This window comes from Vicia villosa, linkage group LG1 (assembly GCF_029867415.1).
Source record: "Vicia villosa cultivar HV-30 ecotype Madison, WI linkage group LG1, Vvil1.0, whole genome shotgun sequence".
Taxonomy (NCBI): Eukaryota; Viridiplantae; Streptophyta; class Magnoliopsida; order Fabales; family Fabaceae; genus Vicia; species Vicia villosa.
The window spans coordinates 5947072-5967506 of NC_081180.1; the positions used below are offsets into that span (position 1 = coordinate 5947072).

At 29.1% G+C, this 20435-nt stretch overlaps 2 protein-coding genes across 2 annotated transcripts; both read left to right on the forward strand.

The window, feature by feature from the left end:
* The first annotated feature begins 8180 nt into the window (after positions 1 to 8180).
* LOC131600410 (uncharacterized) lies at positions 8181 to 12992 on the forward strand. Its single transcript, XM_058872744.1, has 5 exons — positions 8181 to 9458; positions 9501 to 10303; positions 10394 to 10462; positions 10615 to 11172; positions 12605 to 12992. Exons 1-5 carry the CDS (start codon positions 8181 to 8183, stop codon positions 12990 to 12992), a joined length of 3096 nt encoding a protein of 1031 aa, XP_058728727.1.
* Positions 12993 to 13124: 132 nt separating this feature from the next.
* Positions 13125 to 14060, forward strand: LOC131601494 (uncharacterized). Its single transcript, XM_058873624.1, has one exon. The coding sequence runs from the start codon at positions 13125 to 13127 to the stop codon at positions 14058 to 14060; it is 936 nt and encodes a 311-aa protein (XP_058729607.1).
* Positions 14061 to 20435: the final 6375 nt, after the last annotated feature.

Here is a 20435-nt window from a genome sequence, read left to right on the forward strand (position 1 = left end):
GAACCTATATAAAAATAAATACTAATTATAAATATAATAATAATTATTACAATAATAATAAAAATAAAAATAAAAATAAAAATAATAAAGAATATATTATTTAATAATTGACACAATATTAATAACTAAAATAACAATAATAATAATATAAATATTATAATAATAATATAAACAATAATATAAATAATAAAGAATAAATAATATATTATTTAATAAGTCACACAATATTAATAATTAAAATAACAATTTCATTTATTTTTTAATCTCTAATAAAACTAAAAACAAATTATTTAAAAACAAATATCATAAAATTACTATTTTGATATGCTATTTGTGTAATAATTTATTTATTTTTTAATCTCTAATAAAATATCTCAACAAAATATTAAATAGAACTGTATTATTAATCTATTTAAATCTCTCATTTTTAATTTTTTTCAATTAATCTATTTCATCTTTCCTATTCCATAACCACCTACCATTCATTAGACCTTTCATTCCATCGGTTATAAAATTTATTTGCACATTCAATTAATTTTCAATTTTATTCTTCAATTACTCTTATTCATTTTAAGATGACCTTTTATTCCATATCTTCGGTTACAAAATTCATTTAAATATTCAATGTATTTCTCATTTTATTCTTCAATTCTATATATTTTGTCCCATCTTTCTTGCTTCTCAACTATCCTATTTATTCTCACCACGTATTCCAGTAATATATTTCTCAACAATCTTACTAATACTACGTCAAATACTATGATTAAAGTTAGAATCAGTCAGATGTGGGATAATATGAACATTACTAGAAGAAAAGTATTAATTAGCACATATATGATCTTAATAGATGAAAAGGTACACTCATTTCATCTATTCCTTTATTAAATTATTTTTTGTTAATATTTTCTTTTGCTTTTTAAATTTTTTTTTTTAGCAATTACATACATGCAATGATACCAAGAAAGTTTTCATGCAAAAATACGTTTTGGAAGAAGAGATGATTTATGTTATCGAAGGTTTTAAGGTATTAAAAACTAAGACAAAATATGAGGTTGAAAATAACTCTTCAATGCTTCAATGGTATGGTGCTACAAAAGTGACTACTCAAGAATGCGATTACAGAAAAATCTCTTGCTACATTTTTGAATTTGTTTGTTATGTTACTATTTAGCCTTATATTTAATAGTTTTTTTATGATATATAAAATATATTACATTTTTTTAGTTATATTTAGTTGGGTTTATCATTGATATAAAACCAAATTTAAGAAAAAACAACTGTTCTTCCATCTAGTTGGGTTTATCATTGATATTACATTTTTTCGTCATATTTGATAATTTTTTTTTTTAATTCAAAACTCTTCTCAACTTTTTTCTCTTTTCATTCTTCCATCTTAGGGGTGGTTTTTGGCCATTTTTGGCTAAAAATCACCCCTCAACACCGTTTTTCTTTCTCTTTTTGTTTAAATAAGTGGTTATCCATACAAATTTGCTTCTTGTTTTGTGTGTTTTTAAGTTTTCATCGTCTTGTACGGTGTTAGTTGGTTTTCCCGTCTTAGTACGGTGTTTGTTGGTTTTCCCGTCTTAGTACGGTGTTTGTTGGTTCAAATTGACACATTCATTTCAAATCATTGCAGATCCGAGGAAGACTTGGGCGTCAATGTTGCAGATCCAGAAGTATGAATATTCCGGTGACTTTTATTTTGTCATATTTGTAGGCACTTTCATGTTGCCGTTGCATGCTATTAACCTAGGTGCTGCGAGATTGTTTGCAGATTCACCTTTTTCAGTTTTTAGCGATCTTGAATTTGTAATGATCGATGTATTTTTAATTTGAATTAATGAATATCTTTTTAGTCAAAAAAAAAATAGAAATATTATCGTAATTCTGGAAATTTACCTTTTTGGTCTTTCTTTACCTTTTTAATTTTAAATATAAATGACTTAATACACTATAATTTAATTATTTTTAACTTTTCATATTTGAATTACATATTTATCAAAAAAAAAAGAATTGAATCACATCACAAAATAATTGTTTTTAATTGGCATGAGTGTAAATTGGGTAAGTGAGAATATATTATTTTTTAATCATCAAATAACACATTCATTATTTCTTTTGGTTGCTAACATATTCCATCTTTTGTATACTATTTTTTCTCTCCATTGATTTTATACATACATATCAATTTTTAAAAATATGTGGTTACTTTGTTACAGGTATATATGTAACGCTATTTGGTGTTTTATTATATGATTAATAAGAAAATCTTAGTAATAATATTTGTTAATTACACTAATTTTTAAATATTTTTCAATTATATTCCTTAAATATTAAATCAATCACTTAAAATGATATAAAGAATGCGATTATAGAAAAATCTCTTGCTACATTTTTGAATTTGTTTGTTATGTTACTATTTAGCCTTATATTTAATAGTTTTTTTATTATATATAAAATATATTACATTTTTTTTAGTTATATGTAGTTGGGTTTATCATTGATATAAAACCCAATTGAAGAAAAAACAACTGTTCATGTCAAAGTAGAAATATTATCGTAATTCTGGAAATTTACCTTTTTGGTCTTTCTTTACCTTTTTAATTTTAAATATAAGTGCAATGTTTTAAAACCCGAATTGACCCGGCCGGTTGAACCGGTTCAACCTTGAACCGTTGTCTAATCCGGTTCGGTTTGGACCAATAAATGGTTAGGTCTATAAAATTAGGATAAAATTGCTTCAAGCGCAAAATAACAGTAAAATCGGGATCGGTTTTGATGAACCAGACGGTTCAAAAAATCAAAGATAATTTTTTATGTTTTACTTCATTTTATTTCTTTGTTTAAATCTAAAAAAATAATTATAGCAAACATTTAAAATTGTATAGATGGAAAACAAAGAATAAAATTGAAGGACACAAGACAATTGTAAATGTAATAGAAAGAGAAGAAATAATGTAATGTATGTGGACACAGGATAACCGATGTTGGTATGTAAAGAGATGTAAAAAATTATACTGATGAATAACTTATGGCTTTGAGTTAAACAATTAGGACAAATATATACATATTGATCCTTAACTAATTTTATGATTTGTTATTAGGTCTTACATTGCATTCTTCTTATTTATTTGAGAATTTTATTTTACAAATTATGATATAAATCAATTTTATTAGGATATTTAATAATATAATATATTTATTAATTTTTTTAGTTTAAATTTAATATACGGTTCAATCACGGTTGAACCGGTTGAACCGATTGAACCATGACCCACATGTTTTAACGGTTCTGTCTCCGGTTTGGTTTTTAAAACATTGCTTAATACACTATAATTTAATTATTTTTAACTTTTCATATTTGAATTACATATTTATCAACATAAATGAATTGAATCACATCACAAAATAATTGTTTTTAATTGACATGAGTGTAAATTGGGTAAGTGAGAATATATTATTTTTTAATCATCAAATAACACATTCATTATTTCTTTTGGTTGCTAACATATTCCATCTTTTGTATACTATTTTTTCTCTCCATTGATTTTATACATACATATCAATTTTTAAAAATATGTGGTTACTTTGTTACAGGTATATATGTAACGCTATTTGGTGTTTTATTATATGATTAATAAGAAAATCTTAGTAATAATACTTGTTAATTACACTAATTTTTAAATATTTTTCAATTCTATTCCTTAAATATTAAATCAATCACTTAAAATGATATTAATTAATAATAAATTTTAATTAATAAAATTGTGAGTTATAATTTTTAATAAAATTTATTGTCTTATTAATATTTATTATTTTGCATACAAAGGTATAATTGGTCCATATTTTAGTAATAAATTGTTCTTTGTAACTTCTATTATCATTGTAAGAGTCATGTAATGTATGATATTTTTAACTTTTAATTTACAAAATATATTATTTGGCATAAAAATGTATAGTTGGTGTGTATTTTAATAATTAATTGTGATAATAAGATCTTAGAGTAAAGAGAGTGGGTCGTAAATATTTTAATAATAATTAAAATTAAAAGTTAATAATAATTTGAAAAATAAAAATTTAATAATAATAACATTATTAATAAAAAAAATACAATTTTGATAGAGTATTTAAGAGTTTAAAATATGAAGAGTTCATATCAAATAACGAATAGAAACAATATTATAGAAGGATATGTAAGAAAAATAGAATAACATAATAAAAAAATTTGACACAGTAATAAAATATTCTAATCATGAGGCTCAATTCTTGATTTCGTCTTACGATTAAAGTGAAGGATTTTGATTATTAATTTTATTGCAACCTATATTTATAAATTTATAATTTTTAAGTTTGTAAATTTCTAATAATCGAGGCTTATAATAGTGAAATAAAATTTCTTAAATATTTTTTCTTACCTTTTTTAAAATAAGAAAAAAATGTTAAATTGCATTAAAAAATGTTTATAATGATGTAAGTAAAAATTTTGGGATTTTAACGCATAATTTAATGAGTAGAAATATTCACTTTCTGAAATATATAAATGGTAATAAAATTTATAAAAGTTAATGAGTATTAATAAAGTTTAATGATTATTAACAAAATTTAATAGTAACATTAATTAAATTTATTTGTATTGATCAATATAACATTTGAGAAGTGATAATAAAAAAGTTCAAATAAGTTTATTATACTAAAAGAAATTAATTTAATCTTTAAAAAAATTAAATATATCACTCCCGCCTTTTATTTATATGGAATCCTAAAAATTATCTTCTATTTGTTATTTTATTATTTTATAATATTATTTCATATCATTTAATCAATAATAAACATTGTAATTTATTTCGTTAATATTTATCATAGGAGGTTAAAAGTAATGCACTGCACACTAAATGTCTCCTAAAAAATTGTAACACAAATGAGTTACTATTAAAAATTTAAATAATAATAAATAGATAAAATATAAAAACAATTACAACAACTAAAATATACTTAAAGTGTTTATGTGTGCAATATTATAATTAAATATAATATATTATTTAAATTTATTGAACATTTTATAGTTAACAAAAATTATCTTAATTAACTTTAAAATATTTATAAAATTTACAATCTATATTTAGATGCACTCTCGAATTTTAAATAATTTATTATATTTTTTATAAAGTTTAATATTAAATACATGTACATTACAATATTTAAAAAATTATTTAATAATTTAATTTAATTTATTAAAATTATCATTTTTATATAATTAAAAAAACGTAAACTATATAGTCTGAAAAAACCCGTGCAACGCAGGGTAATTTAGCTAGTTATTTTAAATTCACTCACTTCTTCAATTATCATTCATCTAATTAGTTTGTAACTGCTATACATTGCTATACATGCCAACTATTCATTTTTAATTGTCTTTTTTCTTACAATAGTTTATCTTTTTTCTTGCTAATTGTAATAATAAAAATAGTATACACGAGGTAGCCACTGCCTACTACCACTACCACTCCCTCACTTAATGGGCAATTTAAAAATTTAAGAGATTACTCCCTTCTTTAAATCAAAACTAATTTTGAGATTTAAAGCATCACAAAAAAAGATTTTTAGAAGTAGGAAGGTAGGAGATTGCAGGAACATCTCCATCAACATCTCCATCAGGTTAGAAGAAATATATTTATCTTTAAATCTATGATTTCTATTTTCTTATCTTTAACTTCAAATATATTTATCTCCCTCTTAGCTTTAGATGTGAATTTGAAGCATCACAAAAAAAAAATTTAAAAGCTAGAATGTAGGAGATCACGGGTTAGAAGAAACATCTTCCTCAAGTAAGAAGAAATATATCCTTATTTAAATTTATGTTTTTTATTTTCTCTTCATTTGTTTAAATTTTATTATTGTGTACTAATTTTTAGTTATATACTCTTTTTTTTAAAGATGTGGATTTGAAGTATCACAAGATTTTTAGAAGTTAAAAGATAGGACTAGGTTAGAAAATAAATTAGAGACCATTAGCTCATGTAGTGGTAATTTTTCTCCCTTATTTTATGACTTTTATTTCTCATTTAAATATTTAAAAAAAAACTCTAAATTTGTTTTAATTATTTTTTGAATTAAAATATTATTGAGAAAGTTGGATAGAATAAGATATTCATATCTTTATTTTCTATTTTTTTTCATAAAAATATTTAAAGAAATAGGAGAACGCTCCTAATTATGGGATTCTTTTTTAATATAAATTTTGAACAATCATAAAATCTTTGAAGAAACTTCAAAAGTGATGCTAAATACAAATACTCAATAAATTAAAAAGTGACATAATTAAATTTATCGTATTGAACTTTACAAATAAATTTATTGATCTTCTACCATATATACCATATACATATATAAAATTTGTGTTTTTTTTTTAATTTTAATTTCACAACTCTATTTATTTTATATTTTAATTATTAAATTGTTGTTATAAATAGATCTATTTATTTATTTATTTTATGTTAATTTATTTTAAATACTTAAAGTATAATATAAAACATCAAAACAACTAATTTTTTAAATTACATACAACTTATATCAAAAATATTTATATTAATATATTTTAAATTATTTTTTATATTATAATAATTATCATTAACATTCAAACAAATATAATCGTGATCGCATGGGTGTTCGACTAGTTATATCTCTATTTCCTATCCCTGTGGAAGAAGACTATTCCTCTCCGGAGGAACCGTTTGAGGACTGCAATCTTGATATTTCGGATGCTGTTCTCTCGGGCAATTCTGATGGTTCGTTTGTGGAGGATTCCGTCGAGGAGCAACAGTTTTCTCCTAAAGGAGACTCAGCCAATAATTTATTCCTGGACAAAGCTTGGAATTCGTTACAGGGTCATTCTTCGCCTGCAGGGGATTCTCAGTTGCATATAGAAGATAGCAATACAGATGATGAACAAGAACAGGTTGATCCTACCTTTCAATTAGTCATCTCTAAATCTCAGAAAAAGAAAAGGAAGCTTGCTAGTAAGATCAGATTTTCAACCAGAGCAAAAGCTGGTCCTTCCAAGCTTTCCTTATGAAGTCAATCTTTTGGAATGCTAGGGGTTTGGCTAACAACCCTACTAGATTAGTCCACAAGTCGTATCTTATTCTGCATAATCCGGATTTATGTTTTATATCTGAACCTTGGATGGATTTTGAAAATTTTCCTAGAAGGTTCTTTGATAGTTTAGGTTATAAACCTTTTGCCTTCAATTCTAGGGGTCTTCATAAGCCTAATATTTGGTGTTTTTGTAAATATTCCATTTGTCCTCGTATCTCGGAGATTTCTGATCAAATGGTTTCCTTCTCTGCTACTGTTGGGCCTGTTTGTTTTTGTGCTACAGTGATTTATGCCTCTACTTCCATGTATAATTGAAGGGAGCTTTGGACCAATCTTTCTTCTCTTATTTCGGCTCATCCTCTTCCATGGTCCTTAATTGGTGATTATAATGCTATAGTTGGCTCCCATGAGCATCGTGGTAGTTCTTCTCCTTCTCGGAGTTCTATGGAGGATTTTAAGTGTTGGATTGATACTAATTTGCTTGCTGACTTGGTTACTCCTGGCTCTTTTTTCACCTGGTGCAATGGTCGTCTTGGTACGCATCATATTGATAGGAGATTAGATAGGGTTCTTTGCAATCAGCTTTGGCTTTCCCTCTGTGTCAGTTGGTCTGTCTCTACCCTGCCCCACCTTAGATCGGATCACTTCCCGCTTCTTTTCGAGTTTAACTTCAGTCATCTCAAGTTTGCTTCCCATTTCAAATTTCATCGCATGTGGTCCTTTAATGATACCTGTTTGTCTCTTATTAAAGATTGCTGGCAGTTGAATCCTGTGGGCTGCCTTATGTTCATTTTGAACAAAAAGCTTCAGCTTCTTAAAAGAAAGCTCAAGATTCGGAACAAAGATACTTTCGGGGACATTCATCTTCAAGTCAAATTGGCTTCTACTGAGTTGGGCAAAGTGCATAATCAGATTCAGCTGAATGGTGTTTCGGATGATCTAATTGCTCTTGAGAAGAAAGCTATGATTTCTCTGGAAAAGGCACTGGATGTTGAGGAGATTTTCTGGAAAGATAAGGCTAGAATTCATTGGACTATGGACGGAACAGAAATACTGCCTTCTTTCATCGTATGGCGAAGATAAAAATGTCTCGTAGTGCTATCACCGTTTTGAAGGATGGAGATTCGGTTCTGCATGATCCTTGTGATATTGCAGAGCATGTGACAAATTATTTTTCTAACTTGTTTGGTGTTTCAGCTGTAGGTTCTGACTTCCCTTTGATGAATGAGGTTATTCCTTCGCTCGTGAATGAGGACATGAACAATATGCTCACTGTTTGTCCTTCTGTCGAGGAAATTAAAGCTGTAGTTTTCAATCTTAGTCCTAATAGTTCTCCCGGTTCGGATGGTTTCGGTGGTTTTTTCTATCAAACTTACTGGGAGGTGATTAAAGATGACGTGATCAATGTGGTTCTTCAATTCTACACCAAGGGCTGGATTATGAAAATTTTTAATGTCAGTACTCTTGTTCTCATTCCAAAGGTTAATGGTGCTAGTTCCCTTGATAAATTCAGACCAATAGCTATGGCGAATTTTAAATTCAAGATAATCTCAAAGATTCTTGTTGATCGTTTAGCGTCTATCATGCCAATCCTCATCTCCAATGAACAGAAGGGCTTTGTCAAAGGTAGATCTATTCATGATGGTATCCGTTTAGCATCGGAGGCTTTCAATATTCTGGATAAAAAAAGCTTCGGTGGGAATGTGGCAATTAAGGTGGATGTTATTAAAGCTTTCGACACTATAAATTGGAAATTTCTTCTTCAGGTTCTCTCTAGTTTCGGCTTCTCAAAAACTTTCGTGGACTGGATTGAGGCTATTCTCTCTTCTGCACACATTACAGTTAGTGTCAATGGTAATATGTTTGGTTACTTCTCTTGTGCCCGGGGTGTTCGTCAAGGAGACCCCTTATCTCCGCTTTGGTTTTGTCTGGCGGAAGAGGTGATTAGCCGTGGTATATCCAATTTGGTCAATTTGGGCAAAGTTTCTCTTATGAAGAGTGTTAATGTTAGCTTTCCTTCTCACACTCTTTACGCGGACGACATTTTAGTTTTTTGCAAAGGTACTTCCAGAAACATTAAGGCTTTGTTCTCTTTTTTTGCTACCTATGCTAATGCCTCTGGCCAAGTTTTCAGTACTGTGAAATCGTCTTTGTTTGCGAGGGGTTTAAGTGCCTCTAGGATCAATGCTCTTCTCCGTCTCACTGGTTTCACCATTGGTAATATGCCCTTTAATTATCTTGGCACTCCTACTTTTAAAGGCAGCGTTAGAAAGCATCATTTACAGCCTATTGCGGATCGTATCTTGGCCAAATTTGCGGCGTGGAAAGGATCTCTTCTTTCTATTGCAGGGAGAGTTGTTCTGGTTTAATCGGTTATTCAATCGATGCTTACTCATTCAATGCAGGTTTATTCTTGGCCTGTCAAGCTGCTTCGTATTATTGAAAAGGCGTCTCGTAATTTCATTTGGAGTGGCAGCATTTCGAAGAAAAAAGTTGTAACAGTGGCGTGGAAATTTGTTTGTCAGCCCAAATCTAATGGAGGTTTAGATCTTAGATCGCTTGTCTGTCTTAATCAAGCTTATAATTTGAAATCCTGCTGGGAGTTTATGTCCTCCACAGAAGCGTGGGCTCGCATTCTCCGAAATCGGGGTAGTAGAGATTACGGTATTGTGAGGCATCACATACAATCTTCTATTTGGAAAGGGATTAAAGAGGAATACCATTCTGTGTTGGATAACACTTCTTGGTCGTCGGGTAATGGTAGAAGGATTAAGTTCTGGTTAGATTCGTGGTCAGGTACTCCTTTTATTAACGATTACGATGCTGCTTCTCTTTCTGCTTTGGGCGTTAATACACAAGCTACTGTGGCAGATATTTTTTCAAATTTTGGCAGCAATGTTCTTGCAGCTTGGTTGGACCATTTCCCCTTCGTAGAAGTGCGACTTTCAGGTGCGGTTATTTCGGATGCGCAGTTTGAGGATGTTTTATGTTGGAAGCATTCTATTAATGGTTCTTTATCTCTTAAAGATGCTTACTGCTACAAATTGAAAGTTCTTCCTCCTCCTCTGTGGGTGGCGGCCATTTGGAATTCTCACATCCCTCCGTCGAAATCGCTTCTTATTTGGCGTGTGCTTCATGATAAAATTCCCACAGATGATCACAATGTCGGCGCGGTTTCTTCGCTACTTCAAGGTGTTTGTTATGTTTGGTTCATGCGGAGACCACCGAACATCTTTTCTTCTCCTGTGCTCGGGCTTCTGATCTTTGGATTTGGCTGGCTAATTGCTTAAATTTGCAGGTGCAATTTTCTTATTCCAATTTTTGGAACATTTTCCTTAAAGCCAATTCTCCTTAAGAAGCTTTCACGGTAAAAGTCGCCTGTATCATGGTCTTTAATACCATTTAGAGTGCCCGAAATGCTTCTCGGTTCTCTAACATTTCTCCTATCTTGAGTAACATTAAAGCCTCTATTGTTGCTCAGGTTAAATTTTGCTGTGAGAAGTCTGGTTATTGCTTTAGGCATAATATGTTTGATTTTGATATCCTAAAAGCGTTTCAAATCAGAATTAATCCTCCTAAAGCTCCTTTACTCAGGGAAATTTTTTGGAATCCTCCTCCTGTTAATTGGATGAAATGCAATGTGGATGGTTCTTTTGTTCATAATACTCCGTCCTCGGGTTGTGGTGGCATTTTCCGAAATTGCTCGGGAGATTTTTGTTTGGCTTTTACTGAGCCACTTAGTTGGAATTCCTCTCTTTTGGCAGAATTTTGTGGAGTCTTGTGTGGTATTGAATTGGCTAAAGATAGAGGTTGGACTAATCTTTGGATGGAGTTCGACTCTTCTGTGGTGGTAAAGGCCTTCTCTCAGGAGAACTTTGATCATGTTTCTTGGCAGCTCAGAAACAGATGGCTCAACTGCATTAAGTTCGTGTTAGATTCTAACTTCATTATTTCTCACATCTGTAGAGAAGGTAATAGCTGTGCGTATTTTTTTGCTAATTTAGGCCGCACATCTAATTCCTTCACTCTTTTTGACTCCTTACCTGTTGATATTAGAATTGGCTATGTAAAAAATAGGTTTGGTTTGCCTATTTACAGGTTTAGATACTTTTGAGTGGGTTTTGGCCTAGTCCCCACCTTTTTGTGTATCATTTTTTTATATATATATTGTCCTTTTATCTAAAAAACAGAGTAACCATACTAGCTATGTCATCCCGCCTCTACAAATACAAATGCTCCATTATATCATTACTTTTTGAAATGTGGGCTTTAATATATCCAAAGTTTTGATTATAGGATAGTTTTTTCTTTTTGAGAAATAGAGACAACTCATATTCGGTATTAAGATATTTTGAATCTATTAAAAAGATAAAAATTAATAAATTATGAATATAAATTATTGGTTTACTTTCAAAATATAAATCCCATACCTATTAGACGTGACCGATTGCCTAGCAAATTAAAAAAAAAAAAAAGTAAAGAGTAGGAAAGAAAATGAAAAAAAGTAAAGGTGTTTTTAAACAACTAAAATACAAAACTAAGCTACTAAATTATAGTAAATAAATAACTATATTTTAGATTATTAAAAAGGGTAATGTATTTTAAAAAGAAATTAAATTAAGATTTATGAAAATGTTTGTCGACCAAATTGGTTGAAGATATATGTTTATGACTTCGTTGTAATTTTATATCTCATGTATCACAATTTATTTTAAAATGAAAAATATTTTAAATCTCTTTTTCTTAAAAGAAATAAAAAATTTCATTATTATAACCATGTAAAATTATAGAACTTCTATTTTCTTTTAAAAAATAAAGATAATCTAAATACAGTAGCAAAATAATGCGAGTTTCAATAAAAACAAAATAATTAATTAATAATATATGAATATAAATTAACTATTAAGTTTAAAATATAAAATTATATAACATGGCCAACTTGACTAGCTAGCAAATGAATTATTAAAGCAAGAAGGAAGAATAAGGGACATTTTTCCCCAGTAAAATACAAAACTAGGATACACCCTATTTGTCTACTTAATATTTTATATATTAAATATCTCTACGTGTAAGTGCATACACTAGTCTCTCCGATGAAATTGTTTCTGCTTAAGATTAAATTTGAACTCAAATTTTTTAATGGGTTAAATATGTTTTTAGTCCCTATAAATAAGTCAACTTCCAGTTTTAGTCCTTACAAAAATTTTCTTCAAATAATGGTCCTCGCAATATTTTCCGTCCCTCCCGTTAGATTCCACTAACGGAAGCTTACGTGGCATGCCATGTGTCATGCCACGTCAATTAAAATCAATACTAATTAAAAAGAGTCTGATTGCGGGGGTTTTAAACCCCCTTTAAATAACTTAAAAAATAATAATTTTTCACTTAAATAAATTTTAACGATAAAATGATTTACACAATTAACTCTTTTAAGTCATTTTTTGCTTGCTTTATATGATATATTGAATCAACACTTTATTCATGCTGCTGCTAATTTTTTGAGTTGCAGGATTCAGGATAATACTTTTGAGTTCTTGGGTTTTAGTCTGGGAGGAAGCCATAGGGTTCTTTCTTGGTGGGAGCCAACCTTGAAGAAATTGAGAAGCAGGTTAGGATCGTGGAAAGGTAGAATGTTATCTTTGGGTGGCCGAATCACGTTGATCAAATCTGTGCTATCTAGTCTGGCCATATTCCAGCTGTCCTTTTTTGTAGCGCCGCGAAGAGTGATCAAAGAATTTGAGAGAATTCAGAACAATTTCTTATGGGGCTGCAGCGATGTCAAGAGGAAGATTACATGGGTTAAATGGGAAACGCTTTGTTTGTCGAAGGAAAACGGTGGTTTGGGTTTTAAGAAGTTCAATGAGTTCAACACTGCTCTTTTGTTTAAATGGAAATGACGTATGCTTCAAGGTTCAGAAGCGCTTTGGGCAAAAGTTTTGACGGCTAGATATGGTGATCTGAGGAACAATCTATTTTCGGCCACGACACGGAGGGATCACAAAACCAGGTCAGCATGGTGGAATGATTTAATGGAATTAGAGTCTAGTTTTCCTTCTCCTATTCTTTTAGACAACTGTGTTTACAGCTTGGGCGAAGGAACTTTAATTCCGTTTTGGAATGTTGTGTGGCTGAACGTGGGGAGGTTATCGGATTTATTTCCGGTTCTGTTTTTGAACAGCTCAGCCAAAGATGGAACGGTCTTTTCAATGGGAAAGTGGACAGGAACTAGGTGGGAATGGGGGAGTTTCGGTTTAGATGCTTCTGATGTGATTTTGATGCAGGATATTTCAGATTTACGTAACTTAATCGCTAATATTACCCCCAATAGCTCTGTAAGAGATTCTTTGGAGTGGGGTAAGGGAGAAGATAGTGGTTATACCACCAAGTCTGGTTATATAAATTTATGCAGTATGCAGGAGATCCCGACAGTGGTGGACAATGTTAGGAACAGCTTATCGGTAAATTGGAAGGCGTTGGTCCCGTTTCGTATCAAAGCTTTCGGATGGAGATGCCTAATTGACAGGTTGCCGCTGAAGATTCCGTTAATTCGTAGAGGGGTTAGTGTGGAACCTTGCTGTGTATTATGCTGCGGAGGGGATGAGGACGCTAGCCATCTTTTCTTGTATTGCTCTTTTTCTAAACAGATTTGGAGGGAAATTTCTTCATGGCTGGGCATAACAGTGACTCTTGAGGGTCCAGTTCAAGAAGGTTTGTTGTCTTGGGTCAGGGAGTGTAGAAAAGAAGGAGTTGGTAAGAATAGTGCCTCTGGGATCTGGTTAACAATAGTTTGGTGCATATGGAGGCACCGTAACGACATTGTTTTTAACGGTGCTTCTCCTATTCTTACTGATTTAGTTTGGTATATTAAGCTAAAGCTGTGGAAGTGGCTAAGTGTAGGTAATATTTCCTTAACCAAATGTAACTTTTATGATTTTTGCAAAAATCCGGTGGGAAATCTTGGGTAAGTTTCAGTTGGTAGGAAATCTTCCTTTTTCCGAGTTAGACTCGGTTTTTTTGTAAGCGGGTTCGAGTACCCCTAGTACTCGTTTAGTATATGAATCTTGCTTATTAAAAAAAAAAATATGATATAACTATTTAGCAGAAACATTTAAACATGGTGAAACAGACCGTTCTACACCTTTTTACATTTCTTAATATTTCTACATGTTTGTTTTGGCTTCACTATTTTTATACACATTAATACCATTATAAAATGCAATACATATAAGAAAATATAATACATATAAGAAAATAAAAATTCATTGAAATAACATAAATCATCATAGTTTAAACACAATTATAAAATGCATTTTTGTAAAAAAAGAGGGAAAGTGGAGATGTGTTCATACAGTAGAACGTATACGACAAAAGGTGAATCCAATTTAAAGATAACTAATGGTTGATATAAGAACATGATTATCAATATTATCATTTTCAAATTTCAACAATAATCAAAATATATATGTCATGCATAAATTACAATTGGCGTAATGCACTGGAATGAATATGCCCTCTATATATTTTAATATTCCGTTCCTGTACATATAAAATAATTATGCAAGAATTGAAAAATTTTCATTATAAATCGTTGATTTTTATTTGAATCATTGCCTGTTAATGTATCATGAATTTGAACCTTGATTTAACAGTAATATTTGTCTATTAATTAATATGATTGTGGCACTGTATTGCAATATTAAGAAGCCATACATTATAATGTAAAGAAGATATATTCATTGTATCCTAATATATTCATGTATGTACACACAGGAACACACAAGAGTAAGCATAAATATATGTAAGATTATATATTTTAATTTGCTTAATTAGAGTTTTTTTTGAAAAGTTTAAATTGTATATAATGTTTTAATATTTTCATATACTGTGTATAATATTTGTGATTTTCTATTGGAAAATGAATATACGACAAAAAGTGGAAATGTGATTTTCTATTGGAGAGTGAGCGACGTGCATATGATGCTGCAATTTTCCTTATTATTTCTCATAGCACCTCACAAAGCACATGAATTCTAGAGTTTACCAAGACAACAAATATATTTTAAAAAATTAAAATATTTCATTTGGACAAGTGTTCAAATATTTGTTAAACTTTTTTTAAACAGCATCCTCTATTATTACGTACAAGTGTTCAAATATTTGTTAAACTTTTTTTAAACAGCATCCTCTATTATTACGTACAAGTGTTCAAATATTTGTTAAACTTTTTTTAAAAAAACTTGACACTTCTTTTAACAGACATATATACCAGCACATATGCTTCCACACAATAAAAGAGATTAAGAAAGAAAATAAAAGTAGAAAACTGTTTGCTCGAAAAAGATATGATCGTTTTTTACCTCACGGCAAAAGGACAAGAATAATATTATGACTTCATGAGTGAAACATTAGTATATAATAAATGTATTTTGCATATTATATCACCACTGAATGAATTAAACTTGTTACTGATTTTTATATGTGTTGTTTGGAGATTTGGCTCTATAAATTATACATAAGATATACCTAAAAAAGGAAATAGAATAATATGTAAGAATTATAGCAGATAACTCTTAGCCTTCAATAGTCATGTTCAAAAATAGTATAAAAGAAATCAACAAGATTAAGTATAAATACAATATCTTCTTGGTTAAGAAATTGGTTGTTTAATATTCAATATACATTTGTTTTCTTAATTAGTATGCACGATTTGTCAACAAAATTAAGTATAAATGCAATATCATCTTAGTTAGGAAATTGGTTATTTAACATGCATGATTTGTCAATACTTATAATGAAGAATGAGGGTAACAAATATTTCTCTACCAATTGTTTGATTAATTACTTGTGAAAAATTATTGTTTTATAAGTTATTTAAAGGGGGTTTAAAACCCCCGCAATATGTCTCTTTTTTATCAGTATTGACTTTAACTGACGTGGTGTCACGCATAGCGTGCCACGTAAGTCCCCGTTAGTGGAATCTAACGGGAGGGACCAAAAATAGGGACGGAAAATATTGCGAGGACCATTATTTGAAGAAAAATTTTGTAGGGACCAAAACCGAAAATCGCTATATTTATACGTCTTATTTTCATTGTAATTTTATTTTTCATTGTGATATTATTCAAGTGCTTATGATTATTTTATAGGTGAATAAGTTGAATGTCACATATTCGACTCTACATCTTATGTTAAAATAAAATTTTGATAATAATTTTATGACCGGCCAGTTTATAAATATACGTATTTATATTTATTTTTGTTTATATTTTCTTTTAATCGTATCAACAACTGTGTTGAATGTATTTTTATATGGTGCCAGAATTTTAATATTAAAGTAATACTACTCGTTTATGGCGTTATTATTAGAAATGTTAAATCAACACAGAAAACTGATAAAAATACGGTGATCTTCCTTTGTATTTTATGCTTAATTTTATAATCGGTAAGAAATCTATTATGAATAAACAAGTGAGAAACAATAAGAAAATTAATATATATTCAAACATACTTATAGTAAAAAAAAACAAATTCTAATAAAATATTGACAATCACCTCTTTCACTACAACAACGATTCGTCTTTGATTAATCATTGGACTTCACTGGATGACTGATTAAATCGTATGACTAAATTGATTAACGCGGTTGAATATATCGGTCTCTATAACAAAATTATATATTTATTAAATCTTTTGAACCGAATGACTCAATCTCTAAAATAATATCGCAACACTTGAAAATATCAAAATATCATAATTTCACATGTTCATTCTTTAAATTCAAATTGTAAATGGTTTTTTCTTTACCCACCTCCCTATGGGGGTCACCCCCAGCGAAAATCCCATTTTACCCCTGCTTCGGAAATGCATTTTGAAATATTTTTTTTTCTAAATTTTTCAGACTTCAGAAGTGCATTTTCGAAAAAATCCCAAAAATTGGGATTTTGATTAATTCGGAGATGCATCTCTGAAAAAACAAAAAAAATCTAAAAATTCCAAAAATTAATTTTAGGATATGAATTAATTTATATATTATAAATTTGATATAATTTATGAGTAATAAATAATAATAATTATATATTTTGATATAATTTATTAGTTATGAATAATAATTATTATATATTTCTATTCTGATTCATATTTTAAAATTTAAAATAATTTTAATTAAAAAAATTAAAATAATTTCACTTACAAAATGAGTTATAATTTTTTATTTATATATTTATATATTTATAATAATCATTATGTATTTACAAAAAAAATTAAAAAAATGAGTGTTTTAATTTATATATTTATATAATAATTATAATAATTATTATATATTTATAAAAATTATTATATATTTATATAATAATTATTATATATTAATTATAAATATATTTATATATTTATATAATAATTATAAAAATTAAAAAATGAGTGTTTTAATTTATAATAATTATTATATATTTATATATTTATATATTAATTATTATATATTTATATATTATATATTTATATATTTCACTTACAAAATTAATAATTATTATTATATATTTATATATTTCTATTCTGATTCATAATTAAAAATGAGATAATTTTTTATTTAGTTTAAAAAAATTAAAAAAAGATTTTGTCTTAATTTTATTTAATGAATAAATTTTATATTTAATTCTATATAATTCAAAATTTACTTATGGAATTAAAATGTTTTTGATTTATATAAGTTATTAAAATAATTTTTAACTTTCAAATAGTTTAAGATGTTTTGATTCACCTTGATTTTATTGATTCACCTTCATTTTATTGATTCACCTTGATTTTATACCTATTAATTGTATTGATTCACCTTGATTTTAATTTTTTTAATAATTATTAATTATTTCGGAAGTGTATATCCGAAACATTCCAAGACCAATTTGGTCTTGGAATATTTCGGAAGTTCATTTCCGAATTCCTCAAGGGGGTGCGTTCGGAGATGAACTTCCGAAAACACCACATTTTCTGAAAAGTAACTTTATTTCGGAGATGCATCTCCGAAATCAATATTTTATATTAAAAAAAACACGTTTTCGGATATACATTTCCGAAAACACCTTTTTTAACAAAAAGAATACCTTTTCGGAAATGAACTTCCGAAACAAGGGGTAGTGTGGTAAATTCACCAGGAGTGGGCAAGAAGGTTAGGAGGTGGGTGAAGAAATTTTCATTTTAAATATAATCATCACACACAACCAAGTAATACAAAATACAAATCTAAATGAATTTTGAACCATGTTTAAAAGGAAACAAGGGAAAGTTGTTTTAAATAAGTTTGAAATAAAGTCTAATTATATTTTGATTATATTTTTTTAAAAACAATTATCAAAACGGCGTCGTTTTGTTAAAAAAAAAACATGCATTTGACCTGCCAGTTCACCGGTTTTGACTGGTTCTCACTGGTTCAATTTCAACAATAACAGTAGCAAAGAGTCTCTTCTTCAAGGGATGACACGTTCTCGTTTGCATACGCTTCATTTTTCATAGGTCTCCACGTGTCCTATTTGAGGAACAGATAAGGCCAAAATATGGTTATTAGCTTTTTTCAAATTATCTTCGTCGAACTCACATTCGAGTTACTTCAAAAACCTTATAGGTCTTAGCATAACACAAATTCGCCAATATAACCACCTTTTCCCCAGGTCTTAGTCGAACTAATCTAATTTTTCGTTGAAGTCAGCTTGTTTATCTTAAATATTTGGCAAAATATCCTTTTTGGTCCCGTATGTTCACCTCAGGATTCATTTTGGTCCATAAACTTCAAAAAGTTTCATATTGGTCCCTTAACTCATCAAAATGTGTCATTTTAATCCTTTTTGCTATATTAGCGACTAATTTAGCGACCAATTTTTGAGTTTTTTCGTCGCTAATATGGTAAAAAGGACTAAAATGACACCTATTGAAGAATTAAGGGACCAACATTGAACTTTTTGAAGTTAAAGGACCAAAATGAACCCCGATGTTAATATACGGAACCAAAAAGGATATTTTGCCTAAATATTTCTTTAAGTTTTACTTGGACATTTCACACCTTCTAGAGCGTCAAAATTACAATCAACACCCCTCCGATTCTTGATTTAAATGGTCTGATCGGGCAGTTCGATCAGAATTTTAAAACACTGGTTCAAATTTTTTTGACTATTCCTGATTGAAAAATAAGTTGTGTGTCAATGGTGATTTCAGTTTAGGTTCCTCGTGTAATTGCAGGTGAATGAATTGGGTGTTGGGGATTTCTTAATCTACATGAAGGTATTATTTGAAATTATCATATGAAATTAAACTTAATATATGGTGGAGTCCAACTCGTATCCTACTTAGGGGTGGCAAACAGGTATGCTCGTCCTGTTTAGACTCGTCCCACAAATGTCATTAAAAAATAGGGCGGAGTGGGACAAACTTTGTTAAGGATACGAGCCTAAAATCTTATCCTGCTTCGCAAAAAATTTAGTGTGGGGTGGGGCGTGCCCGTAGACATTGCAACTTTTAAGCTTAAAAATTATAAATTTCAATGTTAATGCCAGCACTCGGAAAAACCCACAGAAAAACGGGACGGAGTGAACGGACATATTAGAGGATGCGAGTCTAAAACCTTATCTATCCCACACAAAAAATGCGGGCAAAATGGCCATGCCCGACAGACCGGGCCTACTCCTAATCCTAATCATCTTCTAACTTTGAAAAAAAAATAGACGGCTGGCGCTCCACATCAACTTTTGTTAGTGAAAGTTAATTAGAGGAATTAATATGGACATAAAATTTTAAAGAGTCAATATTAAAATAAAATAAAATAGAGAAACTAAAAATATTTTTTATATATTTAAGAGACCACAAACATATTAAACCTAAATATTTATTATATATTAAAAAAGTTATAAGATACTAGAAGTAATTAAGAGGATGTCGACAAAAAAATTACTCCATTAGTCACATATCCTTTTAGGGTGTTACAAAATTCTAAGATAATGATTAGAAGTATTGATTTAAATGAAAAAGTGAGTGTCATTTATCAAAATATTCTTATCCATAATAGTTATTGGAGTAGTTAAATAAATAAACAAAAATTAAGAGTAAATTAAGGATAAAATTTAATAATTACTGCATTGGTATGTTAGCTTGGGGACGGGTGGTTTTACTCAATCCTATGTAATGATATTCATATATTTTTCTTGTCTTTTTGAAAAATGCATGTAAAGGTTTAAAGGAAAATAGTTCATATCTAAAGGAGGTTTTCGTGGGTGGTGAGAAGTCCCTAAAATCTCTTGGGTTAGCTGAGACGATGTTTGTAAACTTAAGAGCAAATGTGGCTTGGGGTTTAAATATCTCCA